Source organism: Cetorhinus maximus, chromosome 13 (assembly GCF_964194155.1).
Source record: "Cetorhinus maximus chromosome 13, sCetMax3.hap1.1, whole genome shotgun sequence".
NCBI classification, from domain to species: Eukaryota; Metazoa; Chordata; class Chondrichthyes; order Lamniformes; family Cetorhinidae; genus Cetorhinus; species Cetorhinus maximus.
This window is the reverse complement of record NC_135891.1, coordinates 82,366,952-82,379,867: the sequence shown is the minus strand read 5'-3', so window position 1 is coordinate 82,379,867 and position 12,916 is coordinate 82,366,952. Positions and strand designations below refer to the sequence as shown.

The following is a 12,916-nucleotide window of genomic DNA, read 5'->3' as shown; positions in this document are numbered from 1 at the left end:
CATGCGGTAACACCAATCCCGCCACTTGTACATTTCAAGCATGGGCAGGCGTCAGGTGATTATTTCAATACATTATCTGGGCAGTTCCAAAATAACCAGTTTCCAAATAAACAGTGTATTAGTATCAACAAAATCTGATTGGGTCAGGTATTTAAAATGGCCACCTCTAACTCAAATTGACTGATATGATGAGTCACCTTTGCCAGACCAGCTCTGTGGGCTCCCTGGGATTCGATGTACACAATATATTTCCCGAAATCTTTAAATTCTTCCATGGTTGGACGGAAGGTCATGATCTTGCAGTTTGGATTAGGAGGACCTGGATGTTCCGATGCCATAGTTAAGGTAATTTCTGTAAAAAAAAAAGCAAATTAAAAGTTGCTGGATTCACTGACAACAAAAAAATTGTGAACAAAGAAAACATGAGTTTAATGAAGTGTTGCACAACAGACATGAGAGCAAAGTTAGAGCTCATGGAATAAAAAGGACAATTGTAAAATGAATACAAAATTGGCTGAGTAACCGGGTAACAGGAAACAATGGTGGTTTAATGGTTGATTTTCAGACGGGAGGAAGGTTTATAGTGGAGTATCCTGGGGGTCATGTTAGGACCCGTGCTCTTCCCAATATACATTGACCTAGACCCTTTGTTAACAGGGCACAATTTCAAAATTTGCAGATGATACAAAACTTGGAATATTGTTGACTGTGAGGAGGACAGTGTAGAACTTCAAAAGGACATAGGTTGGTGGAATGGATGGACAAATAGTAGATGAAATTTAATGCAGAAAAGTGTGAGGGGATTCATTTTGGTAGAAAGAATGCAGAGACACAAAACAAGATAAAGGGTACAATTCTAAATGGGGTGCAGGAGCAGAGGGGCCTGTGTGTATATGTGCATAAATCACTGAAGGTGGCAGGACAAGTTGAGAAAGCAGTTAATAAAGTACACAGCATCCTAGGCTTTATCAATAGAGACACCGAGTGCAAAAGCAAGGAAGCTTTGTTCAACTTGTACAAAACACCACTTCGGTCTCAACTGGAGAATTGCTTCCAGTTCTGGGCGCCACACTTTAGGAAGGAGGGCACAGAAAAGATTCACAAGAATGGTTGCAGGGATGAGGGACTTCAATTATATGGAAAGATTGCAAATGTGGGGCTCTCTTCCTTGGAGAAGAGGAAGTTGAGAGGAGATTTGATAGAGGTATTCAAAAGCATGAGGAGTAGATAGGGAAAAAGTGTTCCCATTGGTGGAAGGATCGGGAACCAGAGCACAGATTTAAGGTAATTGACAAAAGCAGCAATGGCTACATGAGGAATAGCTTTTTTCATGCAACAAGTGGTTAGGATCTGGAATGCACTGCTTGAGTGTGTGTCATGGAGGCAGGTTCAACCAAGCCGTTCAAGAGGGAATTGCATTATCATCATCTGAATAGGAAAAGCGTGCAGCTGCCGGGGGGGTAGGGAGTGGCACTAGGTGGAATGCTCCTTCAGAGAGCCAGCACATTCACAATGGGCTGAATGGCCTCCTTCTATGCTGTAGCCATTCAAGACAGCAACATTTAAAATGGAGATAAAATGAGGGGAGTATAAGGCACACGATCTTCCACTGGGCCCCCAGTAAATTATCACATCATGGTACAATCTAGTGCAGGCTGGGTTGTCAACGAGATGATTCACTGAGTTTCACAGCACCTGCATTAAACCCAAGAAGAATTGCAACGTTCACTTCTTAGACTACTTGAGTGTGACTGACTTTAAAAAGACTTTTTTTGAACGTAAACTGTCCATACCACGCCCACTGCTGCTCCTCAAGTCCAACAATCTACCAATACTTCTTGCTGAGGTAGACATTTGTATTCGAGGTAAATATGGACCCCTAACAACCACAGAACAGTAGCCCAGTCAAAGGAGAGTGTCATCAGGGATTCCAAAGAGCCAGAGGTGGGGGAGGAAGGGGTGGGCATTAGTGGCCTCCACCAAAAGTACTAGACGGACTCCATGAAAGGCCTCAACAGTCTTTCTATTTCACGCAACCTTTATGAAGACCACCTATTATCACTAAGTTTCAACTTTTAATGCATCAGTGAATAGTTCTTATTTCAAAAAAAGATACATCAACAATTCTCATGACATACTTAGGTTTTTTCCAACCATTTTCTTTCACTCCATTCATCGCAAAATCCAACAATGATTTGCAGGACTGGATGGTTCATTAAATGATGCTGCACCCTCTACAGATTTCAGAAACAGGAGCAGATACGATTATTGGACATTTTGCAAACAACAGGGCTGGGAAGGGAAATTTACACAGACAGATTGAACACTTCACATTATGCAACGCCTAGCACCGATTTACAGAGCAATAAGACACCTGCCTGACTGTCCTTCCAACCATGGAACATCACGTGACACAGTGGGAATGTAAAATAAGATTAGTCTTAAATCAACCCAACAACGCTGTGGCAAAGATGTGCCTATATGAGAGGAGTTGAATGCACTGCAAGAAAGAAAATCCGTCCCTACGAATTATAACCAGGTTTCATCTCGCTTTTTGCCATCTATTTCTGTTGAAATAATAAAATGCAACAAGGAAACTGGCTCCGAGCAGTTACTAAGCAAACTAGTATTTTCAGCAAAGTTACAGTCATTAATGACCCTAGTGAGCCTCAATTTCAATTGTGCTTGTTAGTCCATAACCCAAGAACCTTTTCCAGAACTGTCTTCCCCGTGACAAGAAAGGCTATATCATCCTACTGTCACTAGAGGTCAGTGTGATGCCTTGGTAAACTGATTCAAAAGTCTCTCAAATAAAAGCAATTAGTCAGGCAGATTTCAAAGCCCATAACTTAGATGTCTTGCTCACTTTCTAAGTAAACAACAGTTGTCACCTTTAATCTTAGACAGAACCGTCCTCCCATCTTTTAAAAATTTATTCCGCTTCATGCATGAACTGCAAAATGATCCAGAAAGCAACAGCTATTCTAATTCCCTATTTCTTCTTCAAACAGAATGAGCTTTAAGTGGGTCTAGCATTTTATCTGAATGTACTTTGAAAAACTTCTTACCTCAAATCTTAAATGTTTGGTATAGTATGAATGCAGAACTGGCCGGATCACACATTTCATCCGAGTCACTAAAGCCATCAACACAAAGATGCGCAATGCTCCCCTGCTGGTTCCAGCACACACTTAATTGGGCTAGGTGCTGGAACAGGAGAACCCTATGCTGCCCCCAGAAGAAGGGATCATAAATTTCAGCGATAGTAATTGGCAAAGCACAGAAAAATCACTTTGCAACTTCTAATGCGAATCAAAGAAAACTTGGTTGAATTTGGACATTTAGGCACAAGTTGTTCCCTCCAACAAACATCCTACTCCTCACTTTGAGAGGGGATGCTGGAAAAGAAGACAAAGCAAAACTCTAGGCTGGTTCACATGCACCTCCCAGTACTTGGTTTCAGAGCAATACTGGCAGAGTTTGGAGACTTGGCAGGAGGGGAAAAAGAGGGAGGAACAATAAGAATTTCTGTTTGGTTGCATTTGCAAAACCAGCGCAATTCAGCCCAAGTTGGTCAAATCAGTGCAAGAAATTGAGGAATTTCAAACACAAATTATATACAGCATTGTTGCTGCAACATTTTGTACTTATTTAAAAATCACACTGGAAGCTGACCCCATCTATACAGCTGGCTATGCTCCCAGATCAAGTTTATGAGCATGGATAAGCTTCCACCAATTGTGGGTATTTAAGGAGGCTTTAAACTCAAGCTGTTTAATTTTTAGGCACAAGGACATTAATTTTCACCTTTTAAAAGTTTAATTAAAAATGTTTAATTTACTAAGAATCTGACAACTGTACACCAATGAAACCAATGAATGATTCAGGAAATGTTTTGTAAGTCATTTTCAGTTATTTAAAATCAAGTTACTTGCAGATAGTCCACAAGACACTGATTTAAAATGCTTATATTTTGTGATAGACCCATTTTCAACTGTATTAATGAAACTGCCCCATATTACCACTTTTAAATATGTCAAATAATATTTTTAATGCAGCAAGCAATCACTGCGCTTTAAAACTCTGCCCAATTGCACTAGTTCATGGAAGTATTACGTGTGACTATGTAAATGAGTTTGAATGGAAACTTGAACTATAACATCATATTAGAAAACCAGCACAATTTAATCACAGTTGCCAATTGCACCCAAAGTGAAAACTCTACCCCGGATATCTACCAGCAAAGCACCGAGAAAGGAAAAATAAACTAAAAGAAATCTTGCTCTTAAAAATTAATTAAAATCAGGGTTTCAGCAATGCAGCAGCTTACTGCATCAACGTGAGGCACTGTGGGGATGTAGAATTAGGGCTCAGTGCCCATAATTTTCACACAAAGAAATCTTCAGGTGCAGTCGTCACAGGGCAGCACCAAGCTCCAACCAACCACAGGAGAGAGACTAAAATAGGAAGGCAATTAATGGTGGCATCAGATCACAAAACAGCACTGGCAGGTTTCCTTGGACCAAATTACCTGCCCACTCTCCTGTGGGGAAGGGAAAATCGGTTGAGAATAATAAAAATAAGGGCTGGAAGGTGAATGGGTAGTGAGCATGCAAAAGAAGAATATTCTTTGATTTGCTAAAGAAATTCTGTGCCATACAAATCACCTCACAGGGTCAGGTTCCAGGATATCTAGAAGCCCAGATTGAATTTCTGAAGTTGACATAAGCAGCTAAGAACACATTCTGTCAACTCACTACAACCATACTGTGCTGTACAATTGAACAGGTGCACAGGTTAAGCTAGTCTCTGAAAAGCAATGGCAAGTCAGTCATTTAATGTCACAGGGCTACAATAAAAAGTTCATAGAATCACAGAATGGTCACAACACAGGAGGCCATTTGGCCCTTCATGTTTGTGCCTGTTCTACGCAGAGCAACTCACCGAGTTCCATTCCCCTGCCTTTCCCCCGTTTCCCTGCAATTGTTTTCTCTTCAGATAATGATCCTACTCTCTTTTCAAAGTTATGATTGACTCTGGCTATACTACACACTTGGCCTGTGAATTCCAGATCCCACCCACTTGCTGCGTTAAAGAGATCTTCCTCATGTCACAGTTGCTACTTTTGCCAATCAGCACAGAAACAGGCCCTTCGGCCCATTGTGTCTGTGCCGGCCATCAAGCACCTATCTATTCGAATCCCATTTTCCAGCACTTGCCCCATAGCCCTGAAGGCTATGGTGTTTCAAGTGCTCATCTAAATACTTCTTAAATGTTGCAAGGGTTCCTGCCTCTACCACCCCCTCAGGCAGTGTGTTCCAGATTTCAACCACCCTCTGGGTGAAAAAATATTTCCTCAAATCCCCTCTAAACCTCCTGCCCCTTACCTTAAATCTATGCTCCCTGGTTATTGACACCTCTGCTAAGGGGAAAAGTTTCTTCCTATCTACCATATCTATGCCCCTCATAATTTTGTACACCTCTATCAGGTCCCCCCCTCAGCCTTCTCTGTTCTAAGGAAAACAACCCAGAACAAAAACAGAAAACGCTGGAAAAACTCAGCAGGTCTAACAGTATCGGTGGAGAGAAAAAGAGTTAACGTGTCGAGTCCTATGACTCTTCTTCAGAGTAGCCTATCCAGTCTCTCTTCATAGATGAAACATTCCAGCTCAGGCAACATCCTGGTAAATCTCCTCTGCACCCTCTCAAGTGCAATCACATCCTTCCTACAGTGTAGCCACCAGAACTGCACACACTACTCCAGCTGTGGCCTAACTAGCGTTTTATACAGCTCCAACACAACCTCCCTGCTCTTATATTCTATGCCTTGGCTAATAAAGGGAAGTATCCCATGTGCCTTCTGAACCACCTTATCAACCTGTGCTGCTCCTTCAGGAATCTATGAACATGTACACCAAGGTCCCTCTGATCCTCTGTACTTCATTGTGTATTCCCTTGCCATGTTAGTCCTCCCAAATGCATCACCTCACACTTTTCAGGATTAAATTCCATTTGCCACTGCTCTGCCCATCTTACCAGCCCATTTATATTGTCCTGCAATCTATGGCTTTCCTCCTCGCTATTTACAACACCACCAATTTTCGTGTCATCTGCGTACTGATCATACCTCCTATATTCACATCTAAAACCATTGTACACTACAAACAGCGAGGGTCCCAGCAGTACACCACTCGTCACAGGCTTCCAATCGCAAAAACAACTTTCGACCATCACCCTCTACCTCCTGGCACTAAGGCAATTTTGGATCCAATTTGCCAAATTGCCCTGGGTCCCATGGGCTCTTACCTTCTTGACCATTCTCCCATGCAGAACTTTGTCAAAAGGCTTACTGAAGTCCATGTAAGTTACATCAACTGCACTACCCTCATCTACACAACAATCACCTCCTCGAAAAATTCAATCCTCTGGTTCTTGATCTGCCGATTACCAATGGGAACAGTCCCTAACTACTCCATCCAGGTGCTTCATGATTTTGATCATCTCTATCAAATCTCCTTTCCTTCAAAGAGGACCACCCCAGTTTCTCCAATCCATCCACCTAAGTCAAGTTCCTCAAGCCCGGAACCGTTCGCAAGCATTTTTTCTGCACTCTTTCTAAAGCCTTCACATCCTTCCTAAAGTGTGATGCCCAGAACTAGACACAATACTCCTGTTGATGTAGAACCAGTGTTTTATACAGGTTTACCATAACTTCCTTGTTTTCGGACTCTACCCCTACTTATAAAGCCCAGGACACACTGTGCTTTACTAACACCTCATTCAATCCGCCTTGCCACCTGCAACGATTTATGCACATATATCTCAAGGTCTCCCTGCACCCCCTTTAGAAAGGTCACTGTTTAAAAATAAGGGGTCGCCCATTTAAGACAGAGATGAGGAGAATATTTTTCTCTCGGAGGTTTGAGAGTCTTTGGAACTCTGCTTCCACTGCCCTTTGAGGAAGAGAGTCTTTAAATATTTTTAAGGCAGAGGTAGATGGATTCTCGATAAGCAAGGGGTTGAAAGGTTATCGGGGTAGGCGAGAATGTGGAGTTAAGGTTACAATCAGATCAGCCATGATCTTGCTGAATGGCAGAGCAAACTTGAGGGGCCAAGTGGCCTACTTCTGCTCCTAGTTCGTATGTTTGCACCCTTTATTTTATATTTCCTCTCCTCGTTCTCCATACCATAATAAATCACTTCACACTTCTCTGCATTAAATTCTATTTGTCCACCCATTCCACCAGTCTGTCCTTTTGAAATTTAACACTGTCACTATCATAGAAAGAAACTTTCCCCTTTAGTGGAGGGGTCAATAACCAGGGGGCATAGATTTAAAGTAAGGGGCAGGAGGTTTAGAGGGGATTTGAGGAAAACATTTTTTCACCCAGGGGGTGGGGTGGGGTAATCTGGAACTCACTGCCTGAGAGGGTGGTAGAAGCAGGAGCCAGCAGAACAGTTAAGAAGTATTTAGATGGACATTTGAAATGCCATAACATACAAGGCTATGGACCAAGTGCTAGAAAATGGGATTACAGTAGATAGGGGTTTGATGAGCAGCACGGACACAACAGGCCGAAGGGCCGCTTTCCGTGCTGTAAACTCTGACACTATGACACTATCCTTTTCATGGTTCACAATACTTGCAAGTTTTGTATCAACCACAAACTTTGTCATTGTATCCTGTACGCCCAAGGTGCACAAGTTGACACACTTTACAGTATTGAGCTTTCAAGAAATAGCCTACTCTGTGAAATAAAAGTTGATTTCTGTTTGAAAAAGAAATCTAATTACCCTTTAGTTCAAATCAAGCAATTCAAAAATACCTGAGGCCTTTGGTCATTAAAGAAAATTGTAGCTAACTGTTCATGTAAATTAAGCAGTCTTGAATAAAATAGTCTGTAACGATCACGCGCCTGAGAAATTATGTATTTTATGAGAATAATTAACTCGTACATAAGAAGAAAGGAGAAGATGCAGTGAGTAGGAGACAACAGGCTGCATGAAAAGGGCGTGCAAGATATTTGCATTGTCCACTGGAATCATTGGCATGACGATCTTCACCTTCATGCAGTTAACTCAAAACTATCACCAAATGATATTAGAAAATACACAACCTATTCAGCAAATGTGTGCTGTTAAGGACAGGGAGATCCAAACCAGGACAGTCTTCTGTATGCATTTTCAATTTTAAAAATGGCATAATTTATAAAATTTCAAGTGAGTTCTCAAAATCTAAAAATATCTTTATTCACCAATATAAGGGGAAGAAGTTGGTAGATGCTGTAGTATAAAGGTGTTCAGCATAACAAAGGTTAATGTGGGAGTGGAGAACAGTATGATATAGAGAGACACACAACTGTAGACAGGAGGCAGAGTGGTGTAGAGAGTGTCTGAGAGAAGTCAACATGATGACAGCACCTAAACAGGGCTCTACCTTGAAGAACATATATAGTTATGGGTTACCAATAAACAGTTTATGTTCAACCACACAAGCCTCCTCTTAGTGAAACATCAAACAACCTTACAACATGGTGGCAGATTCAACCACGAAATTAGTTTATCAAATTCATACATTAACCCAGGCAAAAGATAAGGCTGAAACATTTGCAACAATCTTCAGCCAGAAGTGCTGAGTGGATGATCCATCGTGGCCTCCTCCAGAGGTCCCCAGCATCACAGATGCTGGTCTTCAGCCTATTCAATTCACTCCACGTGACATCAAGGAATGGCTGAAGGCACTGGATAGTGCAAAGGCTATGGGCCCTGACAACATTCCAGCAAGAATACTGAAAACTTGTGCTCCAGAGCTTGCCATGCCCCGAGCCAAGCTGTTCCAGTGTGGCTCCAACACTGGCATCTACTTGACTATGTGGGAAATTGCCCAGGTATGTCCTGTACACAAAAAGCAGGGCAAATCCAACCCGGCCAACTACCGCTCCATCAGTCTGCTCTCGATCATCAGCAAAGTGGTGGAAGCAGTCATCAACAGTGCTATCAAACAGCACTTGCTAAGCAATAACCTGCTCACTGACGCCCAGTTTGGGTTCCACCCGGGCCACTCAGCTCCTGACCTCATTACAGCCTTGGTTCAAACATGGGCAAAAAATAGCTGAACTCCTGAGTGAGGTGAGAGTGGCTGCCCTGGGCATCAAGCTGCATTGGGCAGAATGCGGCATCAAGAAGTCCTAGCAAAGCTGAAGTCAATGGGAATCAGGTCTCTGCTACAAAATTCTCTGCTGGTTGGAGTCAAACCTAACACAAAGGAAGGTGGCTGTCGTTGTTGGGGGTCAATCATCTCAGCTCTAGGACATCATTGCAGGAGTTCCTCAGGGTAGTGCTCTCAGCGCAACCAGCTTCATCAATGGCCTTCCTTCTGTCATAAGGTCAGAAGTGGGGATGTTCACAGATGACTGCACAATGTTCAGCACCATTCACAACTCCTCAGAAGCAGTCCATGTCCAAATGCAGCAAGACCTAGACATTATCCAGGCTTGGGCTGACAAGTGGCAAGTAACATTTGGGCCACACAAGTGTCAGGCAATGATCATCTCAAACAAGAGAGAATCTAACCATCACCTTTTGATGTTCAGTGGCAGTACCATCACTGCATCCCCTACTAATAATATCCTGGGGGTTAATATTGACCAGAAATTGATCTGGACTTACCATATAAATACTGTGGCTACAACAGCAGGTTAGATGCTAAGTATCCTGAGGTGAGTTACTCACCTCCTGACTCCCCAAAGCCTGTCCACCATCTGCAAGGCACAAGTCGGAAGTGTGATGGAATACTCCCCACTTGCCTGGATGAGTGCGGCTCCCACAACACTCAAGGAGCTTGACACTGTCCAGGACAAGGCAGTCCACTTGACTGGCACCCCATCCACAAACAAACATTCATTCCCTCCACCACCGGCGCACAGCCGCAGCAGTGTGTACCATCTACAAGATGTACTGCAGGAATTCACCAAAGTTCCTTAGACAGCACCTTTCAAACCCATGACCACTACCATCTAGAAGGACAAGGGCAGCATATAGGTGGGAACACCACCACCTGGAAGTTCCCTTCCAAATCACTCACCATCCTGACTTGGAAATATATATATATATATATATATATATTCACTGTCACTGGGTCAAAATCCTGGAGCTCCCTCTCTAACAGTACCTACACCACATGGACTGCAGCGGTTCAAGAAGGCAGCTCACCACCACCACCTCAAGGGCAACTAGGGATTGGCAATAAATGCTGGCCCAGCCAGTGAAGCCCACATCCCATGAATGAATTTTAAAAATACACACAAGACATCAACAAAGATCTACATGTTGAAAACAAAGATTGTGTCTTTGTTCAAAAATACACATCTCACATCCCCTACATGTTACATTTTTTGCACTGTGCCAGATTTGAAAACTTAAGACAAATCACATAGTTGGAAGATAAAAAGCTAATCAATAGTGCTTTACTGTTGTAAGTCAGTATTTCGGCTGCCATATGGTCCTTAGCACAAACCTGCCAAATGCTGGTTACCAGTACAGCATGTAAAGATCTTCTCTCTGCTACATTATATGCAACTTTAACATCAACAGATTAAAAGGTGTTTTAAACCCACAGTGGGGGTTTTTTTAAACCAGCTACTCACCCAAGCATTCACAAATTAAAAATAGGAACAGCAAATCATTAACTGTGACATCTTCAATCCAGCAACAGCAATGAGAGCAATTAATTGTAACTGGCTGCACAGAGGAAGGCTAGGGAATGGTTTACTGAAAGCAGACATAGAAACATTTCTGAAATGACATTTTCAAATGCCAATGACAATTTTAAAATGTCAATTACAAATCAGGTCTTATTAAAATTGATTTTACAAAATTCAAATTTTGAAGATCCAGAGGAAAAGTATGGCCAAAACATGCCACGATTATTCAACTATAACTCAAACAGGCCAATACTACCATCTCGTAGATGAAAAGACAAACTCTTAAAAAATAAATCAATTTGGTATAAAATTCAGGAGTTGCTTTTTTTTTCCCAAACATAAACCAACATAGGCAATCAGCTGGTTTATAAACCTCATTTGTGGTTTTTTTAATCTTTAGCAGGTCAGAGATCTTCACAAAAATATATAAATGCATCAGAAAATGTTTTAAAAAGACATTTTTAAAATACTGCAGCGATTATGGCTGTTCTACCTGAAGCGAATAGATCCAATGCCACATTCCCTGCTCAGAAGCCAATGAGTCCATGCAGAAGGCACTGGATGCAGAACTCAGGCTACACAGCTGCTGGATGCCAGGCAGAGAGAGTAGAGGGCTCAATTTCATTAAGGTGACATGATATCAATGCAACACTGGCACCCTGGAAACCAAGGAGGGCACAGTAGCATTGGGGCGATTTTATTCTTGCAACCGCAAACCCCTTTTCTAGAAAGTTTCAAACATTTTGATGTGATGTCGTCCTGTGTATAACGCCAGGATATAATTAATGATCGAACTGCAGGCTTGGAGTCCTGTGCAGCTGTAACCAGGGCCTTGGAACACAGGAGTTTCACCTCCTCCACTGTCTCCACACTAGAACCAAAGTGTGCTGCATTTAACTGACCCTCTTGGCCACACACAGACAAACACAGAAGGGTGAGCTAGGGCAGGGGACTGTATTCCCCAGGGCCCAACAGCCACGCTCTCATGATAAATTTACGAGAGTTGGCACATCTGCCATTTCTGGTGCAAGGTTTCTCTTCAGGATCTTATTTTACTTTCATCGTCTGGAAAAGTAATTCATTGGGCTGTGAAAAACCCAAGGTCATACTTGTCCTTTTCTTAGAAAATAAAATGATTGTTGCCTAAAACTTCACTGCTGTTAAATAGTTGACAGACCTTGGAGCTGGGTGCAACAGGCTGTTGTGTTGCAGTTGCCTTTAACCAGGACCTACTTTCAGTAGCAATCTGTGCGCACACCTAACCCCACATAGTGAGGAGATACCTTCATGCCTTCGTTTATGGAATCTATGCATGTTTCTCAAGCAAGGTAAGGCTGATCATAAATCTGTTTCTGACTGTCCATTGATCCTTCTGAGACTTTGAATATACCCAATTGAGAACTTCAGAAGTGGTGCAAGATCTTCTGGTGGTGGTTTTTCTGCTTCCTTTCTGTGTGTCATTAGTACCAGGGTTCAGCTGTTGATGCTGTAGTTTGAAATGGTATTTTCTTTGCTTTCTTAGTGTAACTGTTCAACATCTCGCATCATACAAACATGGGGACAACAAATGACCTGCTGGTCCATTCAGCCTGCCCCACTCAGTTGTGAGATTCCTTTTGCATCACAATACATACACTTTTTCCATGAAGAGTCTTATTTTAAAAATTGCCTAAAATAAAAGGTATTGGGAGCTTCAAGATGAAAATTCAACATTTCTAAACCAACTACTTGGAAAATTGCGAAGTCTCTCTGTAGAATGTATACTTTGCTGCCTCCTGTACCTCTGGCTCAAGTGCAATCCAACTCAGCGGCCATCTGAGCCAAGATCCAGCACTTCAAGAGCACCCAAACCATCCCGAGAGATTTATGATTTAATCGAGAGAATTGAAGATATGTGTCTATCAAACCAGATCCAGTAGTACTTTATCAGCATTGATGTTGCGAAATGCAGTTATTGCAAACATTTAGTTCAATGTCACAATGATCGTTGGCACACCAAAACTGGCAAATGCAGATGTGCCAACTCTAGTAAATGGAGTGACCTTAAGCAAACTATGCTGGTTGATCCAATGCCTAGATAAGTCCCCTCTCATGACCGATTAAGTACAGTGAGCATTCAGCTTTCCACACTCTCTTGTTGGAGATGATCATTGCCTGGTACTTGTGTGGCCCAAATGTTACATGCCACTTGATTAGCCCAAGCCTGGATATTG

The 12,916-nt window shown here is 42.3% G+C and overlaps 1 protein-coding gene across 4 annotated transcripts in view; it reads right to left on the bottom strand.

The window, feature by feature from the left end:
- The window catches only part of kdm4b (lysine (K)-specific demethylase 4B), a 579,874-nt gene that overhangs the window by 468,447 nt on the left and 98,511 nt on the right, over positions 1-12,916 (bottom strand). For all 4 annotated transcript variants that reach the window (XM_078555676.1, XM_078555678.1, XM_078555677.1 and 1 more), the window contains one exon: positions 198-352. In XM_078555676.1, coding sequence (XP_078411802.1) covers positions 198-338 — 141 coding nt within the window. In that variant the 5' untranslated portion in view covers positions 339-352. The remainder of the gene's footprint in view (positions 1-197; positions 353-12,916) is intronic.